The sequence below is a fragment of the Trachemys scripta genome, chromosome 6 (assembly GCF_013100865.1).
Source record: "Trachemys scripta elegans isolate TJP31775 chromosome 6, CAS_Tse_1.0, whole genome shotgun sequence".
Lineage (NCBI taxonomy): Eukaryota > Metazoa > Chordata > Testudines > Emydidae > Trachemys > Trachemys scripta.
In genome coordinates, this window is record NC_048303.1 from 18,235,659 (window position 1) to 18,258,385 (window position 22,727).

Consider the following 22,727-nt stretch of genomic DNA (forward strand, 5'->3'; position numbering starts at 1 on the left):
CAGAAGAGAAGAGTGAGAGACAATTTGATAGCTGCTTTCAACTACCTGAAGGGGAGGGTTCCAAAGAGGATGGAGCTCGGCTGTTCTCAGTGGTGGTCGATGACAGAATAGGGAGCAATGGTCTCAAGTTGCAGTGGGGGATGTCTAGGTTGGATATTAGGAACAACTATTTCACTAGGAGGGTGATGAAGCACTGGAATGGGTTATCTACGGGAGGAGGTGGAATCTTCATCCTTGGAAGTTTTTAAGGCCCAGCTTGACAAAGTCCTGGCTGGGATGATTTAGTTGGTGTTGATCCTGCTTTGAGCAGGGGGTTGGACTAGATGACCTCCTGAGGTCTCTTCCAACCCTAATCTTCTATGACTCTATGATTATGAGATGTTTTGAACGGCAGTGCCATCACTATACTGTAGTCAATTGGAGTTAATGGAATTGCATCCACCTACACCTGTTTGAATAGGTCACATTGTACACCTGATTGCTCAGTTGGGTGCACAACTGGGATTGCGCTGTGGAGCTCGTTTGTGCATATGACAATATTTAATTGGGTTTGTGCATGAAGGTTCATTTCCATTTACGTTGCTGACCGTGGTCCTGTTAGGAGGCTCCCCCATTCCCCACTTAGGCTGCAGAGGGAGTTTAGCCCATCAGAAGAGTCAGATGCTTTGGAGGCTGCTTCCATCCCACTCTAATCGGCCCAGACAAGCAGGTGCTTCAATGACTCCCTATGGAAAGCCTCATAGACTAGTCACAGGCAGTATCTCCAGCTTAGTCTGCACAAGGAGAAGTTTCAAATGCTTTCCTATGGGGCTCCAAGTCTGTAATCGCCCTGTGCTGCACCAAACAGTCATGGGCCATCCAGAGAGCTGTGGACGGGCCATGTACGAGGTGGCAGAACATATACCCTGTTTCCCTGAAAATAAGACATCCTCCGAAAATAAGGCCTACTTACAGTTTTGCCTCTCGTTGTAATATAAGGCATCCCCCCGATAATAAGACCTCCCCGATAATAAGGCATCCACCGATAATAAGGCATTTTTCATTTCTGAAAAATAAGACATCCCCTGAAAATAAGACCTAGCGCATCTTTGGGAGCAAAAATTAATATAAGACACTGTCTTATTTTCGGGGAAACAGGGTATGCAGAACAGCCTATATGCACTGTTGTGGTGTACAGAATCCAGTCCATCCTGCAGGCAGGACACAGGGCAGGTCTGCAGCCCCAGGCTGAAACTGGAGCCATGACACCTGGGCACCCCCTTCTCCTCTTACTTACGCCAGTGAAAAATAGGAGTAACTATTGAAGTAAATGGTTTTGCTACTGTAAAACTGGTATCAGAGGAGAAGCAGCCCCCCAGCTCTCCTCAGCCTGATGCAAAGGCCCACTGTATTCTGCTGTATGAATAGCAAGCATGGAGCTAGTCATATGGAGTTCCTCAGCTGTCTCACTCCATATTTGCCTTATCCAGAACAGTGGAAACACTGATTCCACTGACTTAGGGCCTGCTATGGCCCTTAGGCCTATGATGGAATTTTGTCACTAAACGGCTGATCCACCCTAACAAATGACATTGTAAAAAGAGCCTTCTAGGGTTCCATATTCATTGTAATATGCGGGCCAAATTATGTCATCAGCCACGCCTCTGCCAACCATTATCTTCAGATTGTGCCCTCAGCGACACCTGGGCAACCCCACTAGCCTTACATTAATCTGAGGGCATCAGTTGGCGTGAAGAACCTGTGATGAGTTTCAAGCAAACCAGCTCTAAATAGGGTTTTGTTGAGCCTCATAGCATAATTTGGATTTTAACCTAACCATAAAACTTGTTTCTTTAGTGGGTGTGAATCAAATAACTAGTTTCTCTGTTACAGCTAGAAGGGGGAGTTGGGAATGGTGTCTCTGCTCAGGTTGCTAGGAGGCTGGGGTTGGGCTGGAGAGAGGGTCCCTTCCGAAGCGTGGTGGGGTGGTGATTTAGGAAGGAAATGTTAATTCCTAATAGGACTGGTTGGAAAACAATTCCATTTTGAAAAAAAAAAAAGGGGGTTATGAAATGGAAGGCTATCACAGATACTCTACCCCCAAGCAGGCAAACACTTGTTGTAGATTTTTTAGCAATAGCAAAAAATGCCATGAAGGGGTTATCTCATGTTTTTTCTTCTAACTGCGATTTACAGTAATCCATAGAAGCTTGAAACTGAAATCTGGTTTCATATTACAAAATTTTGCCTTCTGTCACACACAAATTGATTTGTTATTGTAGGGTTGCTCATGAATTTGGGGCACCTGCTCTTGATCTTTCCTGTTTCATAAGAAGATCATTGAAGCATTTGGGATTTTGAGGGGGAGGTTTGAACTGACATACCTGGCTCAATCATGCAAGGTGCTGAGCTTTCTGGTCCTATCCAGCAAAGAAATTAAGCATGTGTTTAATTTTAACAGTGTGATTAGCCTCATTGCTTTCCATGGGATGAGTCATGTATTTAAAACTAAGAATGTGCTTAAGTGCTTTGCTGGATCAGGGCCAGAGTGTTCAGCACCTTGCAGGATCAAAGCCAGAAAGAATTGCATAGAGTTTGTAGACAGACAGAGGAGAAGAAAAGGTGAGTGACATTTCGGGCCTACTGACCTTGACAGTGTCCCTTTAAATTGTTGATCAAAAAATATTATTTTGAGACTGATTGAATCAAGGTTTTAAAGGGCATGCTAATAATTCTCTATCTAATGTAGCTATCTAGGGGTTCTTCATAATGCTCAGCATCATAGAATGCAAGCACTGCGTCTAGATCACCTCATACTGCACAAATAAATAAATAAGAAGGATATTGCATCATGAAACGTACCTTTTAAATAGGGGGAGTCGTTTTAACTGAATTTTCTTGGTTTTGTGTTTTTAATATTAAATAATTAACATATAATCTGCATATCGTTTGAGGGATTTATAATTTGATATGGGGAACTGGGGGTTTTTTTGTTTGGAGTTCTTGGGTTTTGGTTGATTGGTTTGGTTTGGTTTTTGTGGAGAGTTTGGACTAGGCTAGTCCAAAATAAAATTGCTGAATTCTAGGTCTGCTTTCCATTTGAATAATATTAAAAGACTGGGTTGACCTCTATGTCTCATTCAGGCTACACATTCCCAGTAGCAATGCAGGAACTTCAGAAGGTTCAGAAGTTTAGCTCATGGTCTGATAAACATCAAGACGTTTGCTTCTTAGCTGAACTCTACTGGAACATCTCAAGTCTGCAAAATGTGCCTGGAAATCTCAAGAGAATAAACATGCTTGACAGATTTCTGGTACTTCTTGTCCCCAGTTGGGCTATAAATAGCACCACAACTCTTGGGATGTTTCAGCAGCTCTTTTCCTGGTTGTAGCAGGTGCAGATATGGATGAAAATGACAAATAACAGGAGATGTGGAGAAAAGTACCCGGACAGTTCTAAATTTCAAAAAAGGTTTAATTCGGCTGAAGTTTGGGGTAAAAGTTTGCATTGCTAGTTATAATTTTATTCCAAACCACTTCACCCCTTCCAGATTTGCATCTACTACAAGAGCTTTAAATGGTGTGAATGAGTAATTTATAAAAAAGTAATAATACTTTGCACTCCTATAGGGCCTTCCGTGTGAGGATCTCAAAGCGCCTTAGAAACATTAATGAATTAAGTCTCCCAACTCCACTGTTAACTAGATATTCCTTGTCCCCTCTTCTACAGAGTGGGAAGCTGAGGCCCAAAGAGATTAAATGGTTTGCCCAAGGGCACACAAGAAGTCTGTGGCAGAGCTGGGACTGGAACACAGCTCTTCAGAGGCCTAGTCCTGGCCTGTCCTCTACAATGCTTCCTCTCCTTTTCCACATTTCAAGTTAGGAACACAGGTGTCTGACAGCATTTGGGGCCAAACCATCCTCTCTCATGACAACACACAGGAAGAGAAAAGCTAGGGGAAATTAAATAGAGGGCAGAGCACAGAAAGCCAGAATTTTAAAGGTATTTCAAAAAAAGGCCACTTCTTCTGTAGTCCACGAAAGCTTATGCTCTAATAAATTTGTTAGTCTCTAAGGTGCCACAAGTACTCCTGTTCTTCTTTTTGCGGATACAGACTAACACGGCTGCTACTCTGAAAGGTATTTCAGTGGGTAAAGATGCAATAGGTGCCAAGGGGGATTTTCACACTAGGAATTGTATGGGAGTTAGACACCTAAGTGCTTTTGAAAATCCCACTAGGCCTCCATCTGCATCTTTAGGCACCAAAATACCTTTAAAAATCTGGCCCAGACATCATAGTTCAAGGCATAGGAGTTAGACATAATCCTCTTTCCAAACATATGTCCTGAGATCTATGGGGAGGAAGTTCCATAGATTTTTAGGGGATTTTTGCAGACAGTCTCCTTTCCATGCTAAACTGTGAGCGTCCCTTCCTAACCTTGGTGAGTCCATGCCTTTCTGCTCCCCCTTCAAGGTATGCAGCAGGAATTAATGCTGGAACTGTCATCATTCACTCCCTCCGGAATTTCCCATGGAAATTACGTTGATTTGCTGGCAGATAATAGTGTAGAGGGCTGTCGGCTAGATTCAAACTGCTACCATGCTGACATATCCTTTCAATCCACAGAGCTCCAGATGGATGGTGTCTGTGTGGTGAGGCTTTGTAAGAAGGGGGGTGGGAGTGGATTATGTTGGTTCAGCTCTCTACCTTCTCCTGTACATTTACACAGCAGATTTTCATGCCTTCACCTCACCACTGCAGTGCAGTGCCTTTTCCAGTTTACTGGAGTGCATATGTAATTTTAGGCCTAAGAAAAGGCTCTTTGCCCCAACATGCCAGTGGAGTACATGCTCTGCATGCATATAATAGTCATTTCCATTTTGTATTTATTCTGTGCATGGATCCACTTCCTAAATGATTTACTTGACATAATGGAATAACAGCCTCCACAATTTCATTCGCAAAATAAAATCTGAGCCTGTTGTGTGTTATAAGAGCACCCAAAAAGTATCTGAAAACAGTGAAGCTTTCTGTTAGCTACTGGGAAAGATGAGACAGATATGGTTTGAATTTTCTTTTCTAGGCTGAAATTTTGTATTCTACATGTCAGATCATGAAGCAAAATTTATGGGGGAGTTATATGTTTCTTAAAGGGGGCCATTTATAATAGGAATAGACCTAAAAGCCTACCATTTTTAAAGAGTATAATGATTTTGGGAGCCTTAATTTTTGGGTGACACCTTGTGGGTGCCTGATTTTCAGTGGATGGGTGCTCCGCACCTAGAATTGGAGTAACTCAACATCATTAGTCACTTTTGAAAAATCAGGCCTTTCAGCTGTGATTGGGACCAAAGTCACCCCCATATAATTCCTCCTAGAAAGCTTTTTCAAGTACTAATTGTTTACTCAGTATTAATTCAGATCATTGATCTCTTTGGTTTTACTGCCCACACTAGGCATATCAGTGACTCACATTCTTAAGAGATGAACCTGAGAACAGTGGTTATTGACAGCGCTGCAATTTGCACAATAAAGTTTAACAGTTTACATCCACTGTACAGCTTTATCAATGTTTTCAATGTATCACCAGCTCAGTTTATTGGTACTTATGCATACATTGATTCTTTCTCTCTCTCTTTCTCTTTTTTTTTTTTTTTTCTTCTGGTTCCCCAAGCATGCAAACGCAAAGAACAAGAACCGAATAAAGACAGGAACAATTCCCAGAAGAAATCTCGTCTGGTTTTCACCGATCTCCAGCGCAGAACACTTTTTGCCATCTTCAAAGAGAACAAACGTCCATCCAAAGAAATGCAGATCACCATCTCCCAACAGCTGGGCTTGGAACTTACCACTGTCAGTAACTTCTTCATGAACGCTAGGAGACGCAGCCTTGAGAAATGGCAGGATGATTTGAGTACAGGGGGATCCTCTTCAGCCTCCAGCACTTGTACCAAAGCATGATTGAAGAAAGGAATCTAAATTAGGCACAACTCAACCATAAAAAAGAGAAAAAAAGAATGAAAGGAAAGAAAAAGTATGGATTCTGAGTGGGGCCCTTCACTGGTGATTTGAAAGCACAATTCTCTTGGAAAGTAATTCTAGTCTAGTTGTAAACATAGGACACTTTTTTAATGGCTATTTAGTCAGTTTTAGAAGACGCAAATCACAAATTAATCTCTTTCTATATAGTATTACATTCAAGACAGGCTAAGCATATCCAAAATATAAGTGGGTCATTCATGACATAAATTTTTCCTGAGAGCCAATGAAGACTTCAACTATGGACCAGCATTTAAGGCGATGGGAGTACTGCAGGATTGCCCAGAGTTGGTAGCTAAACAGAAATGCAAACATGTCTGACCTACTTTGTTTTCCAAATGCTTAGGCTTGCCACACCACAAAATACCAAAGCTCACACCCATAACATGATAACATGAGAACTGAGCACAAATCTTAAAAGATGAAAATTGAAAAATCCAAGAACCTGTTTTGTAATCTCAGGCATTGTTTTGTTTAGATGTTTTAGAAAAAAAATTGATCCAATTTTATGTTTTGGGTTTATTTTTTAAACTTATCAGTGAACACTCACATGGTCTTGGATCACTAAAATTCAGTTCACTTGAGCTCAAAGTATCAAGCACAAAGACAATAGATACAGAAATAGAACGGTTCTGGACTTGCTACATCTGTTCTTTCAAGATACTCTAATTTATGAAGTTGTTAATGAAAAGTATGTGACCACACAAGCTTCAAGCACATTTTGCTGTTTGTCACAAATTCTGTGTTTGTACATAATGCAGATGCACACTCAGGAGGTCAATTTAACTGCTACAGTGCATGGAGCAAACACAACACTTTGAGAGAGCTACATTTCCTTAGGTCATCAGTATGTCCTTTTTAGTTATTAGCATGTAGTTTCTCCTTATTTCATTGTTACTGAAGTCTATTTAGGTGGGTTTTTTTAAATTGATGCATTCTGTATTAGAGTTCCTTGGTATTTTCTTAGCAGAAAAAAAAGCATCCACTTTCAGGATGTCACTGACCATTTAGCTGTGCTGCATATGACTTAAATATCACATCAAAATCTATCACATCTCCATTACCAATTCATTTAACCTGAAGAGAACACAGTACACCAAAGATGCAGTATATTGCAAGCCAAAGACATTTATAACTTGCCATTTATTTTCATCATCATCATAGTATTGTGATTATTTTAGAAATCAGAAAACCTTGCAAACTCCAAAAAAAGTACAACTCTATCATTTTAGTTTGCTGTACAATTGAGCAGAAAGTGGATGCTGACAAAATTAGCAAAGTCGTGAGTGGAGTAGCAGAGCTAACAGGGCCAAACTAGCTGCAGTTACAGTAGTCTTCAAAGAGCATAAACAATCCTTATCACTGAAATTGTTATGGTCACATGATGTGCATATTTACCAGTGAATGGCCCCTTTTGAAACACCAATTGAGTGTTCAAAAGCAAGCCAAACGCTGTAATGATTCTTTAAAGACACTTGAGACTTTTTTATGTACTACTTAATCGAAACCAAAGAAACTTTTTCTGCACCTACTTCTTCTGCAACAAACTGTTCCATTTTAATAAAATAAAATAAAATAAAAAAACCAAGGAAGCACGTCAGGAAACAAAAACAACACAACACACTGTGTTTGACAGACATCTTGGACATTTTAGGAAGCAGATTTCAAAGAAAGGGTTGACAAGAATGAAAACAAAGTAAAGCCAATGTGAGTGCTGCTTCATCTGACAACTCAGTAATCTTAAAGTTGAAGATTGTCTTTAATTTGTGCCTATGCAGTTTTTTCAAAAGAACAAGGAACAGAGCAACCGAAACCTCAACAGCTACAATACCAAAGATGAGGATTTCTCACAACTTTTGTTTCAGTTCATTATCTCCTCTTGCACGGCTAAAATGCTTATAGCACCATTGATCTGTGTAAAGGTAATCAATTCTGTTTCTTTGAGCAACACAAAGGGTGGTTTTTAATTTTTTATTTTTTTTCTGTTTCTCCCCCCACATGGAATCTTTCAAGGATTCCATGGACTCCAAGTATAAGGTGTTGGGATACTAAACTAACCTGTCTTCTCTGTCCATAAGAGTATGTGGGAAAATGTGTCAATTGAATATTATTTGTTTTTTTAACAGGTAGAATTGTTCTCTTCTATGTTCAGAGCTTTAAACAACCATCCTATGGGAAAAAATGCTTAACTGACCAGATCCTCTTCCCCTTCCCCTTAAATGAATCTCGCAAGATAGGTACTGAAATACTTCATTGTAAATACTGAATATCACTAGAGATGAGCCTGAATCACAAAGATCAGATCTAGAATTCAAACTGGATCAGAGCTTCCAGTAGTTCAGGTGGTTTGCATTCATTGTTCTGGTTTGAACCATTATACTTCCAAATAATGAAATTCGGATCCAGGACCAAATCTGAATTTCCTCAAATTTTGGGGGGTTGGGGAGAGGGAATCTGAGGAGGGTTGTAACTAGTGTCTCAATTCAACTCCATCTCTACACATGACTTAGGGCTTCTTTTCAAATAACACTGCATATAAAAGTAATATAATCAGTTTCTGCATTTTACATTTTTTTTAAGAAAAGAAAGAAAAACAGAAAATGTTTCTGTACCAGAAGGATAATTAGGACCTTTCCTTAGAAATAAATTCAAGATGGCTACCTGGGAATCAGCATCAGCAACTAACCTGATAAATGCTAGCTTTGGGGGGAAATTATTCTTTCCGCATAACTCTTTCCCAGAGAAGGTTGGTCATACATGAGTCTCCAAAGAACAAGGGAAGCCTCATTATCAGAGATGGAACTGAGTTGCAAAAGCCAGATCTGGACTCACACTTTTCCAAGAAATCAAGGTGTTGGGGTTTAAGGTTTTGATTTGGCCCATAATAGAAAGAGGGTCCAGCTTATGAAGCTTTGATCCAAATCTAAACGTCACATTCAAAGTTTGGTATGAAGCTAGTGTTCAAATCAGGGTTGGTTTGAGAATGCCTATCTCCACACATGTCCTGCGCATGATCATTGACCACTAGCAATTTTCCATCCTAATACTGCTGTTCTTCATTTTCTAGCAGTATTATACAGTGCTGCTTTTCTTATTGTTTTTCTCATATCCCATTCTATAATGTTATATACCCTTCGCTGTTCTATAAAGGGGATGGACATAGTACTTTAAAGCACAGAATGTCATTTCTTAACCTCTTTTAGATTACTGTCAATTTTCCTTATGATTTCAATTAATTGATGTGTATATCTGACAAAAAATAATATCCCAGCCATCATTTAAGGAATGTGGTCAAAATGAGCTGTTCATGCCAAAGTAAGTTTTCCATACAGATGGCCTTCTAACATTAAGCACATCCACCTGGTGGTGGGTTCTGTCTTTTGTTTAACGTCTCCTTTATAATCAAGGGGAAAGTGCCATGTTTCCCATATGAGGTTTTTATGCTGGAAAATTAGAGTGATTTGTAAGTTTTTAACGAGTAAAAGGAGAAAAGTGAGTAAATTCTCACAACTTTAAAGACCATTTTACATCATATGCACTGAATCCCAAGGAATTTTCTAGAAATTCCTGCCACATCTCTTTCTTATTGTTTGAGGCGAGATTCTAGTACCTTGACCTTTGCTGAGTAGTATTGCATTCTGTGAGAAGCCTTATGAATTTCAATGGGACACCTTGTGGCATATATTGCTACAGAACATGAGAGAATCAGAATCAGGTCCTTGATTGTTTCAGACCAAAATAGCATAATTTATTGTCAAAAATCTAAACACCTTTTAGGCTTTATTTGTCTCATCTCATCAATAAAAAATACAGCAGATGCCCAACTATCTCTGGAAAGAGCATGGCCAGGAAATTTGTGTCTAAGCTTCATATCTCATGGGGGTATGCAAAAGCTGTTAACCACGCAATGAAAAAGAGCTATTTTTATTCAAGGATGAGTGTTAAGTCTTTTTTATTTGACTCTAGGCCAGCAGCTGCAGCCAGAACAATCCAGGTTAAATACTGAATTATTAACAAACAAAAATTATCCTTAAGATAAAATGTGATATTTTTGATTCCCTGCAAATGTTTGGATGTGCTTGGTAGACAATATAATGGCTCAAATTCCAATGTTTAAATTTAAACTACTAGAAAACAATCACACACTGGAAACAACATATTGATTTTGCTGTTATGATTAGGGTTCCAACCCTGCAGCCTTTGCTCAAGCAGAATTGCAGCTTAAGATTTTGCCTGAGAGAGGATTGCATTTTAAGGCCATGGCCATGTCAATGTTCCTATTATATGCCTATTTGTCAAAAATGATTTTGATATGGACATATGAAAATACTGCTGCATTTTTGACTCCCATATATTTTATCAACCCATATTAAGTCTTCCATTTCATTGTCAACTGTAGCAGGCTTTTTATGTAGCATATAACTCAGAAAATGAGTGTTAACAGTATAAACTGAGTGTAGATATATATGTGGGTATGCGTACACATATGTATGATATACAGTATATTCTGTTTATACTAAAAAAAAAAATCCAAAATGTGCGTGTTACATTTATATGCCATCTGTTTATAACTCTCTATAGTATATGGCTATAACTTGTATCTTTTTTGTTTATTTGTTTGGCTCCAAAAAAACTAATGTAAAAATAGTATCCCAGCATCTTCTTTACTATATACTTGGAGTCACTATCATGGGCACATCCAAGATGAATTCAACTTTCAAGAACCCTTGGATATTGTTTAATCATCTCTGAAGGAACAAAGAATGTGCTTGATTACTTCGGTTGAATAGCTTTATTCTGGATCTCTCTTAACTAAAGCTAAATCCAAAGACCTGAGAAGGACTAAACCAGCAAAGCAAAGCTCAAACCTACTTAAGGGAATAGGAATCTCCTCTTCCAAAAGGAGACATGGTAATGACATAGCTTTGGAAAAGTTGTGCTAGCTATGGGAGGGGGGGGGGGAAATCTGATGTTTTTCTTGCTTGTCACAACACCTGAGTATTTTTAAAAGTGGGAAAACTTTATAGATTATACTGGGCCTAATTTGTATTTATTAAGGGGAATTTTTATTGTTTAAAATTTTTTTTAAATGGTAATCTTTGAATTATTTTTTTCCTGACTCTTTTGGGTTGTGACCCAATATATTAACTATCAATGATGTACTTTATTTAAATTAGTCTCAGACCAATCCTGACGTCTTTATTCAGGCTAAATCCCCATATGGTTTCATTTTATTTTAATATTCATTGGGAGTTTTGCCTGCTTACAGACTGCAGGAACAGGCTCAAGTGATAATCTTTTGTAACTATTTAATTTAAATCATTCCTGATTATTTTGTCATTTGAGTTAATTTTACGTATTTATCAGTTCTAGAATTGTAGCGCATCATAGATGCAATGCTTATATTAGTATATATACTTTAAAGTTAGTATTGCTTCATAAAGCAGCAAAGTTCTGTTACAGACAGGGAAAAATAACAGGTTAAAAAGGGATTTTTAAGTTTTATTTCTTCTTTTAATCGATTTAAATTGTTTAAATATCAGTAATTAAATTATTTAAGTTAATCCCCCTTCCCATCTCATTAGAAAGTGGGACGTACCTTTAATTATTATGACACATGAAGCCTTCCCAATATACCTTATTTATTTAACTTATTCAGCATCTGCGAAAGATGCCCTTGTATAGTTTTATATTTTTTATTTAAAACAACTTAAAGCACTACAGTTTATTTTCTGTCAGAACAACAGAGCGAATTTTGTGGACAAGCAATGAATATTCAACCTATAACTGTGCATTCAGAAACAATAGAAAAAAGACACTGAGATACTTTGCCTGAACTTTGTGGCTTCTGAAAACTTAAGCTGGGGAAAAAAATATAACGACAAGCAAAAACAGAGAAACCCTTAAACTAGCTGCTTCCAAGAATGAACTCTGCGTGTGTGGGGGGAAAAAAAGAGGAAAAACAAAGAAAAAAATAAAGAAAAAAACCTTTCTATTTCTAGTGAGAACCAAAGAGGCTACCTCACTGACTTTTTCCATTTGTAATTTTAATCGTGTTGATGATACCAAAGATACCAAAGATTTCTTTCTCTGTGCGGTCTGCATTTTGCTCGTGCTCTTTTATAGTTTTCACCTTTCTCTCTTACATACAGTAATGTACAGCTGCAACTCAGATACCCCAAAGAAATTCCTGTAGTGGGGGCTGCTAATTCTGATGAGGGCATTTTCTGTGTTTATCTTATTCCTTCCTGCCAGCTAAAAATGTCCAAGGCCAAGTCAGGCAAGTTCAGAGCTTGGTAGCACCACTTCTCCCACCTGCCAAATTCAATCGGTTGGAGCAACTGTGTTGACTCTTGGTTGGTATCTGATTTTTGTTCTTTGACTGTTATCTTGGTAAAATAAATCTATATCCTGTTATCTTGCCAAATGCAGAACTCCATCTGAAATATTTGGGGTTTTTGCATTTGAATCAATTGCAGAAATTGGACCAGGGTCTCTCTCTCTCTGTTTAACAACGTTATGGGTCTGATCCTGTAGTCCTTATTCAAGCAAAACTCCCATTGACGGTCCTTAGAGATGTAAGTGCAGTATCATGAATCACCAGGAGAAAGCCACACAGTTAAGAAGGTACTTCTCTCTGCTCATTTCATGATTTAGTAGATGCTCCACACACAGGACTTCCATTGACTTCAGTGGGAATGATATACATGGGGCTCAATCCTGCAGATCACACAAGTATCTCTAATTCACATAAAGCCAGATTCTGCTGAAGTACAGCACTATTTTCAGTGGAGGGTGGAGAGGTCAGGAAGTAATTGCGGCTCTATGTGAAGCGTTGCATACGTGGCTGTGTGCATCATGGGATTTTTTTTTTTACACTTCCTCTAAAACATCAGGCATTGGGTGCTGCAAGGAGCAAAATACCAGATTAATTAGGGTATGTTTACACTGCAATTGAGAGGTGTGATTACAGCAGGTGTAGATATAGCTGAGCTAGCGTTGCTCAAGCTAGCTTGAATAACAAAACAATAGCAACGAAGTCAGGGCAGCCCAGTCGACTGCATGGGCTAGCGCCATCCGCCCAGGGCCCTGGGTACATAACTGAGCAGAGCTATCCAGCGTGCCACAGATTCACTGCTTTTGTTATGTCTACATGTGCTGCAATCACACCTCCCAACTGCAGTGTAGACATAAGACAGTGAATCAAAGATCAAACCTAGTACAGTAAATCTTCTGAACCAGAGCCTTATCTTAATAGCCCCAATGTAAATCTGGATATCTCCCAGGAAGTCATGGAATTACTGTGATTTTACATCAGTGAAACTGAGATCAGAAACAAGCCCTGAGTTTCTAACCAACATTTTAGATAGAAGAGAAACAAAGGCTGCTTTCTCATCTTTTTTCCTTTTTTACAATTACATTTTTTTCACATTCTCATCTGTTGAGTTAATTATTTTTTCTCAGGTTAGCAGAGAAATGAAGACACATTATGCTCCATTAATAAGATGCTCCTAAGTGATTACTTAAAAGTTGTTTGCCACTTTTTGTCATCAGGGAATAAATAGTGCCCTTTTGTGCTTGTTTCTTTTAGCCTGTTATATGATTGAATGACTTAAAATCCACTCATCAGCATGGTTTGCTATTTGTATACAGTATTTAACATTTCACAGGTTTATATCAAATAGGTTTAGACATAGAAGGCCCAATTCTGCATTCACTTGGACCTTGCACAATCCCATCAACTTCAATGGGCGTTTTGCCTGAGTAATGAGAGCAAGATTGTGCCAGCATACGCAGAAGATTTGTAGAGAAGTAAATCCAGACAGTGAGTTCAGTTACACAAGAGTAGCATACTGCTCCTGCTCCCAGTGACATAGAAAACTCCTCAGCAGAAGGAGAATCCAGCCCTGCAAAGATACAAAGGCCCTGGTTCTGTAACAAGGATTGTACCTATGCAGAATCTCATTGGGTTCAGTGGGACTCCACTCAGGCAGATAGGTCTGCTAGGATCAGGGACATAAAACTGTGTAATAGTCTAATGCACTTGCATATATTATAGTGATAGTTGATCTTTACAATAAGGTGTTTGCATCAGCAGTGCATTGTTGATTCAAATTATTTTCATCATCAGCTCAACCAAAAAGCTCCATTTTTGTATTAAACTTGCTTATTCTTTTTTTTCAAAATAACAAGTCTTTTCTTTCTTGGAAAAGACAGTGGCTTGATGCGTGTGCTTTTGATATCAGTTTGTATCTATCTATTTATCTATCTATCCACCTTCAACATGGAGCTATAATAATTCTCAGGATGCTTTCTAGGTATGGAGGAGACGATATTTTCCTTGTGTTAAGTGAACCCTTCCATACTATACCACCCCCTTTCACCTCCCAGGGTACATCTAAGAACATTGACAGTTTGACACAGAAAATAGTCAGAATTGGCAGGACCCTCTACAGCAATTGCATTCCTTACCAGACTCATGCTTCACTTGCAAAGTGTGACATTACCACGGGACGAGTGCCTTCCTTGAACCAAAGCAACGATTTTGCCAGTCTAGACCTCTCTGTGCTTTTTTTAATTCTTCCTGTGAATACCTCAGCTTCAACTGGGCCGCCATACTGTACCTGGTGGGCTTATTGTACTGTGGTGCTTTGCAATGCAACCCCACAAAGAACAATATTTGTAATAATACCAAAGGTTCTTCTTCTGCTGCTGCTTCTTCTCCTTCTTCCTCCTCCTCCTCCTCCTCCTTTTCTATTTCTTCACGGTTCCAAAGCTTTAATATAAAACTGGGCATGTTGGCAACGCAGACCGCGCAATTCCTTACCGAATTTTCTCAGATATACCTCATAGATAATAGTGTTTAGAGTAATGTTATTATAGCGTATGTAATAAATTATTCACTGTTTCTTTTTGGTAACTGTGATTTAAAGAAAAAAAAAGCTTTATACGTTTTAGGTTGTGCTTTTGTAATAGACAAAAAAGGTGCGCTAAAATAATGTACGTCTGTCTTTTTTCCCTTTGGATTTTTATTTATTCTGGATTGGGGAAAGTTGCAGAATGAGCCCAAAGTTTACAGTTTCATATTTTGCTGAAGAAACAATCTGTGTTAATTTGCTCTGTTGAAAAAAATATGATTATTTTCTACATTTGTGCTACTTGGTCTGAACAACTAATTGTTCTGTGTTACAGTGTAGTATTATAATTAGCAACTGCCAATCAGTGCTATAATTTGTATGCATGAGGCAAAAAAAGTTTAGCAGTGTGATGCATTGTGGTTCTTAATGGCAACTTTTTTTTTCGTTCAGAAATAGACCTTAACCTTTGGTTTAATGGAATTTATGCATGGGAGCCTGTTATCTGTTAGCAGTTGTGGAACAATTGTGTATACATTTAAACTGTGAAAACATGCACAGTGCTGCCTCATGCAGTTGAAATACTAGTTTATATGAGCAGTTACATCACTATGAAACTCTATCCTGATCAGTCAATGTTTAAAAAAACAACAAAATCAAATTGGATTCCAGTTATAAAACAGGAAATTTTATTCAAAGCAAAGTTTGACCAATTGGCAGTTCCCGATGGCCAATAAATTTAATTTATGAGTGGGTCATTTCAAAATACGTCTTATTCAAAATTGAGTCAACTGTGCATTTTTTCCAAAAATAAAAGGAGTTATTTTGGCTTTATGGCAGAAACCTTAGACATAACATGTAATACCCTCGAATGTAAATGTAGATATTATGAAGCTTCATAAAAATTCCAGACCTCTTCCACTGATCTTGCTGGGAATAACCATTCCGATTCTTTTTGTGCTTGGTTTCTTCTTGTATTGTGTAATAAGGTCAGCACTCAGCATGAACCAAAAACTTCAGTATTAGCAGATCTAATGTAGAACAACAATTCAGACTGCCTCAGTGATTCAGTCAAAAAAACATAGTTAGAATTCCCTCCCGACTGTCTTGCCTATGCAACTGTATTTCACGTCTCTCTAGTCTGAAGTGCATACATGGTTTTATTTGAATCTTACTGAAAGAATACTGAAGCTCTTTTTTGTTCAGTCCCTTTAGGACACACCCAACCCTCATTTCCCTCAGTTTAGGGTTAGTATTTAATAAAATATTTTGTACCCAATTTAAAATAATCTCTATATCCTAAACTAATCTACCGTTCAAGAACCCACAAAAACTAATTTTATAGTAGCACTATTTGGTATTGGCAAATTTAGTGTTTTTTATATTTGGGTTCACTCACCCACTTGCAACCTTTTACATAAACCTAACTCATTGACCATGCTAAACGTAAAGCCAAATCAACTACTAAATACATTTTACTTTGCATAGGAGAGTGCAATTTAGGAAACAGAAGGTGTAAAAGTGGCAGTCTACTATACACAACATCTAAATTTAACATCAGTACAGTGTTTATATTGTCTGGCATTAAGATTATATTGGAGATGTGCTTTCATTAGTGCAAAGAAACATATTTTTATTTGGCCTTATAAAGTAGATTGTGATAATGGAAGCTTTGTAATATAGTCTGTTTATTTTTCCCCCTTATTTATCTGCCAAAGATGGTAATGGATACAAGAATTTTAAATAGGTTTTTTGTAAGACAGTTAATGATTGTAATAGTGTTTAATCTTCCAGAAAGCTTTATATGTTCTTCCGCAATAAACAGAATCAATATTTGTTTCAGTAAATTCGACTCATGCTAACAGATCCACAAACTATTCCTGCTTAATGCAGTTATTATAATATCTCTACATTAAGTTCAAATTAATTTTTCAATCCAAAGGAAACAAGGGGTATGTGAGACAATGACAATGTCCATTACTGTTTATAACAAGCAGTAGATGGTCCAGCTTACTAAGATTTGCCAAGGTACTTGTATTATGAAATTTAAGGTATATTTTATTATGCCATTTTATGTCATTTTTTTTTAACTTTGTGGAGGTGATATGTTGAATTGAGTGTAAGCTGAGTTTTCCAGACAAATAAAGTAGCTACAGAGTGAATGTTATTTTATTATTAAAGGTTTTTACTCAATGATTTGTGCCAATAGACGTCCTTTATCTTAATAACAAATACTGTATAATTTTCAAATTTTTATTTATAGCTATTGATGTAAAAACCACACACATATGATTTGCCAAAGTTCAATAAAGGAGGAAAACCTGACATTTTTGCTTCCTTGTGCAATGAAAAGGTCCTTTATTTTCAGGTGCCTTTTATAGTTATTAGAAACCCACCTCAAGTCTGATCCTGCACCACTGAAGTAAATGGGAGCTTTGCTGTTGAGCTCAATGAGCACAGGATCAGACCCTGAAATACCACATTTGGTAGCAGACTCTAAAGCAGAGCTGGGCACATTGGGAATGTTGCAGAGCCTGATCCTGAGAAATGCTACATTGCATGCAGGATCAGGCTCCATGTGTGCAGATGTCCTTGTAAAAATGTCGTGATGTTACCTAGGCCTGTGACACACTTACCAGAGGTGAATTATAAAGGAATGAGAAAGATCAGGGCATAAAGGAAAAAATCTTAATTATGCTGCAGACTGTCTCTAATGGACCCCCTTTCCAAACCTCTTTTCCAAGTCCCCAATCCTGCAATGACTTACGTATGTCCTTAACGGTATGCACTGAGAGTCGAGCCATTGATCTCAATGGGACGACTCAGAGTCCTTACAATTAAGCATGTTCACAAGTTCTTGCAGGCTCAGGACCTGCTATTAAGCTTGAGAATGAGACAGGTTTGGAGGGCTTGCTGCAAGTTTTATGCATTCCTGTTTGCAATGCAACAGGTCTTGGCCTTTCACTACTCCATTAAATGGCAGAGGAAAGGACAATGAGCAATTGATGACATTATTGGCACAGCTGCTGGGGGAGATGAGCAGGACATACACCTTAATTTTTACTCTCTTGTGGATGTTCCTCACGGTAGTCGCAGGATGCAGACCCCTCCATCTTTTTCTAATACCTCTGCATCTCTACTGAATACGATTCACACACAAAGGCCCAAATACATCCCTCTTGTAGTCATTGGAATCCAACCCAGGGATGAATGTTACCCCAAAATTGTCTTTATAAGGCTTTTACCATTGCTCAGGGCAAATCACCACACTGAAGAAGTCAGCCAAGATAGAAGTCATAATCGTTCCTTTATTTTTTTCAACAGTCTCTCTGGTCTTCTGAAACTGACATTCAAATCCTAATTCCCTGGGGTACCTCAGTTAGTGTAAATTTGCTATCTAGGCCAACAATGACGACGGACATACTTCAGTGACAGGCATAAAAAGCAAATCACCATGTCACCATATTTGGAAGTTGTACAGTATTGTGTAACTCACTTTATCACAAGAAACTGAAGTAAACTACACACAGCCTAACACCCTGAGGCAGCCTTTACTAGGTGAATCCACCACTGTAGCAGCAAGACGCAGCAGAGGTGCTGCTTTAGCTGAGGTCCCATGTCTTGGTCCCATAAAGGGACTTGCCCTTGTTAATGTTGTGCAAGTCTCTCATCATAGATCTTTATCCCAGACTCAGAAGAACCATATATCATTATTCTTTATCTTCCTGCCTGGCTCCTGGTATATTCTAAAAGAAAATAAATAATTTAAGGATGGGTATTGGGAAGGCACAACAAATTCAGTTAACCTTCATTTTACTATAGCTATGGGAACGTCTTTTATTCTCCTTGCATGCCCTCATTCAGAGTAGGAGTTCTTGTGGCACCTTAGAGACTAACAAATTTATTTGAGCATAAGCTTGCGTGGGTTACAGCCTACTTGCATCTGATGAAGTAGGCATGACATGCATCCAATGAAGTAGGCTGTAGCCCACGAAAGCTTATGCTCAAATAAATGTGTTAGTCTCTAAGGTGTCACAAGTACTCCTGTTCTTTTTGCGGATACAGACTAACACGGCTGCTACTCTGAAACCTCTCATTCAGAGTAGATCAGATGCAAAATAAGTGAACAAGGAAATGCATTTAAAGATGAAGTTTTCCTTTGTTTATCTCTCTGAGTAAAAAAGGCACTTAAAAATAGCCCTTCCCTTCCTTGGTCTCTGGGAGGAATTGGAAGATACCCCCAGCATCATTTTCCATTGTTTTTTCTCTGAAGTAAGTTGACCTGTTATTGACCACAGTAACTGAACCTGTTGCTGAACCTGTGCCCAGCAGTTCTACCACTAGCACATGGTGCTGAAAGTAGTTTTGTCCCATCCAAACTAGCAGTTACACTGGTTACAGAACAGGTCGATTGTAATGTGTTGTTGACCACCATTGTCAGCAAAAGGTCAATTTGGGCTTTAGTGTCTAGAACATTTGGGGCGGGGGGGAATAAAGCATTTTAACTGTGCACTTTAGTGCTAATTCTCTTTATGTTCCTTCCTTGAACTCCTTGAATCAGACGCTGCTCTCATTTAATTTCATTGGATGTCACTAGTCGGGTCCAAAGCAGAATATGGCCTTTTGTGTTTGATTTTAAAGAGCTCAGGATGTTATTTTGAGAGTCTCCTCTCTCTTTTCCTCGTTGGGTCACTTGGATGCTTTCAGGCTGATGGAGAGAGTAGAAGAATCAAATTCTCTTTTAGGCATCAAATTTCATGTCCACAAATCTGCGGTCCGTTAGGTGCCATAATTCAGGATAGGTCTGCACTTAAAACACTGCCGCAGCATAGCTGCACCAGTGAAGAAGCTACTACTCTTGAAAAGAGGCGGTAGCTATGTCTTGCTGTCGACATGGCGCTGTCCACACTGGCGGTTAGGTCAGAATAACTGCGTCACTCTGGGTGTGGATTTTTCCCAACCCTGAGCGATGTAGTTATACTGATGTCAGTTTATAGGGAAGACCTGGCCTCAGAGCAGTCTTCTAGATGGTCCATCTGTGCTTGCCTTCACTGCACCACATTTTCCTGGCACAGCTGTCCCCTAAACTTGCCTTCTACATGTAATGAAATAAAACAATCAATTTAAAAATAAAGCCAATACCATAGTCAACTTGTTTCAACCATTTCCTTTGGCAGCTCAGCTGGTGTCCAGGCTTTGCAAACCGGCTCCACTGGTCAGAAGTAGCAGTTTGTCAATGCAAGACAAGACAAGATTTCAGTGCAAACCCACTGTCCACCTGCAGCTGTGTGACTAAAAGTCACTCCACTCTGTGAGCGACACACAGGGTGGGCCTGGAATGAGAGACCAGAGGGGAGGAAGCGGGACTCTGCAGCTCTGCTTTAAAGCTCTGCATTAATTTCTTACTTTAAGAATGGAAAAAAATGGCCATTTATGCAATAGAAACAGAAAAAAAATCAAAACATCCATCACTGTGGGCCTAACCCATTTAAAGCAACAGTACATGTCAATGAAAACACAGCCAAATTCTATCCTGTATAGACCCACACTCTATAGACCCATTAAAATTAAGTGGAGAATCTAGGCCAATATAACTTTTTAAGCACTTTTGAAAATGACAGCACCTAAATTTCCTAACACTCTGTTTTCCTTGAAAAACACAAATCAAAAATGTTACTTTTCAGGTCAGAGTCGGCAAACTGCCGTGGGTCATGGTTTCTGTGTTGTTTGGAGTAGTGGCAACTTGGCTACATGAAAACTGCAGGAGATTGCTCCATAAAAAGGAGTTAAACGCCTCTCAACACCATACTGAAACTGGCATGGCCATCAATGGGAGCTAACATACACGTGCGTGTGGAAAGGAGTATTCCTCCCAAAGGTTAATAAGTGCTGTTAATTAGCTGGCACACCTGCAACTATAAGAACAATGCATTTTCTCACATACATCCTTTCCTTCAGTGTAGGGATACAACAATTCTTTCTGAGCTTTGTTGCAACAGGAATGTTCCATATTCTGCATCTGTAAGTCATCAAATGGAAAAAAAAGTTTTTGCAAAAAGCTGTTACTGGTGTTATATGTTTCAACTGCTGCGTTGACTAAAGCATGAACATCGTGGTAGTTGTTGACACATTGGGGCACTTTAAACCCTTTGCTAAATTCCCAGTCCTTTTGATAATTCGGTTGAGTTTTGAGAAGCTATTTTCTATTTGCTGTGTTTTCATCATGATGCCATTATTCTCCCATCCTGATGTTTTTGTCTACAACATTGCTTACACTGGATTCTTTATATTTTTATTCCTATCATTAAATGGTAGTGCTGTAAATTCTGCAATTAATGTCAAATAAACGGCTTTAATTCACCTACAATGGATCATAATGCCTTCTTTTCCTTTATACTGAGGTAAATTTAGCCAACACTTTCTCAGAGGACATTTAGGTCACATTTGTGCTACCTAGCCAATAAATAATACTGCAAGGTTCAATGTCTTTGACTAGGAAACAAGACACACAGATCTCCCACACAGTAACACTTCTTAGTGAAACCAATGTTTGTGTCATGCTTCATATGGAAGAAATCATCTAAATGCACACAGCCAAAAGAGTACATAGCCAAGTAACAAGCATTGAACAGCCGTCAGTCCCAACAATGAAGAACACCCTGTAAAGTGCATCTGCTCCTGGTTGCACCAAGTGGAGGTAAGGCATATGGATGTGTGGTTTGCATGCATAAAAACCTTTTAAATAGCTCTGACCTGATATTCCTAGGAAGCTATAGTGAAAATTATGTATGTTGAGTTTAGAAAGGCTTTTGACACAATCCCATATGACATTTTTAAAAGCAAGCTAAGGAAAAGTGGTCTAGATGAATTTCCTATAAGGTGGGTGCACAACTGGTTGAAAACCCATGCTCAAAGAATAGTTATCAGTGGTTCACTGTCAAACTGGGGTTTCACAGGGGTCAGTCTTGGGTCTGGTAATAGTCAATATTTTCATTAATTATTTGGATAATGGAATGAAGAGTGTGTTTATAAAATTTGTGGATGGCAACAAGCTGGGAGGGGTTGCAAGCACTTTGAAGGACAGAATTAGAATTTAAAATTACTTTAACAGATTAGAGAATTGGACGGAAATCCACAAGAAATTCAATAAAGCCAAGTGCAAAGTCCTACACTTAGGAAGGAAAAATCAACTGCACAACTACAAAATGGGGAATAAGTGGGTAGGTCGTAGTACTGCTGAAAAGGATCACAAACTGAGTATGAGTCAACAGTGTGATTCATTTGAAAAAAAAGGCTAATATCATTCTGGGGTATATTTAACAGGAGTGCCAGAGGTAAGACACGGTAGGTAATTGGCCCATTGTACTAAGTACTGGTGAGGCCTCAGCTGGAGAACTGTGCCCAGTTCTGGGCACAGGGCCATCCCAAGCGGGGTGCAGGGCCCGAGACATATAGGCGCCAAGTTTCTATCAGCCGGGGGGTGCTTCCCCTGGCTCTGCCCAGGCCCTGCCCCCACTCCACCCCTTCCCCCAAGACCCCACCCCTGCCCCGCCTCTTCCCCACCCAGTTCTGCCCCCTCCCCTAAGCGTGCTGCGCCCTTGCTCCTCTCCCAGTGCCTCCTGGTGCCGCAAAACAGCTGATCGGTGGTAGGTGCTGGGAGGGAGGGGGGAGGCGTTGATTGGTGGGGCCCGCCAGTGAGCAGGAGGCACTGGGGGGAGGGGGAGGTTGGTAGGGGACTCCTAGTCATCCTCTCCACCTGCCGCCTCACAAAGCACGGGGACCCCCAAAGCGTGGGGGCCCAGGGTGGTCACCCCAATTTGCCATTCCCTAGGGACAGCTCTGACTGGGCACC

General features: G+C 39.3%; 1 protein-coding gene across 1 annotated transcript in view; it reads left to right on the forward strand.

The window, feature by feature from the left end:
* Nucleotides 1–18,778, forward strand: part of ONECUT2 (one cut homeobox 2) — a 55,437-nt gene extending 36,659 nt beyond the window's left edge. Inside the window, exon 2 of the mRNA XM_034773776.1 lies at nt 5,656–18,778. Coding sequence (XP_034629667.1) covers nt 5,656–5,942 — 287 coding nt within the window. The 3' untranslated portion in view covers nt 5,943–18,778. The remainder of the gene's footprint in view (nt 1–5,655) is intronic.
* The last annotated feature ends 3,949 nt before the right edge of the window (nt 18,779–22,727 follow it).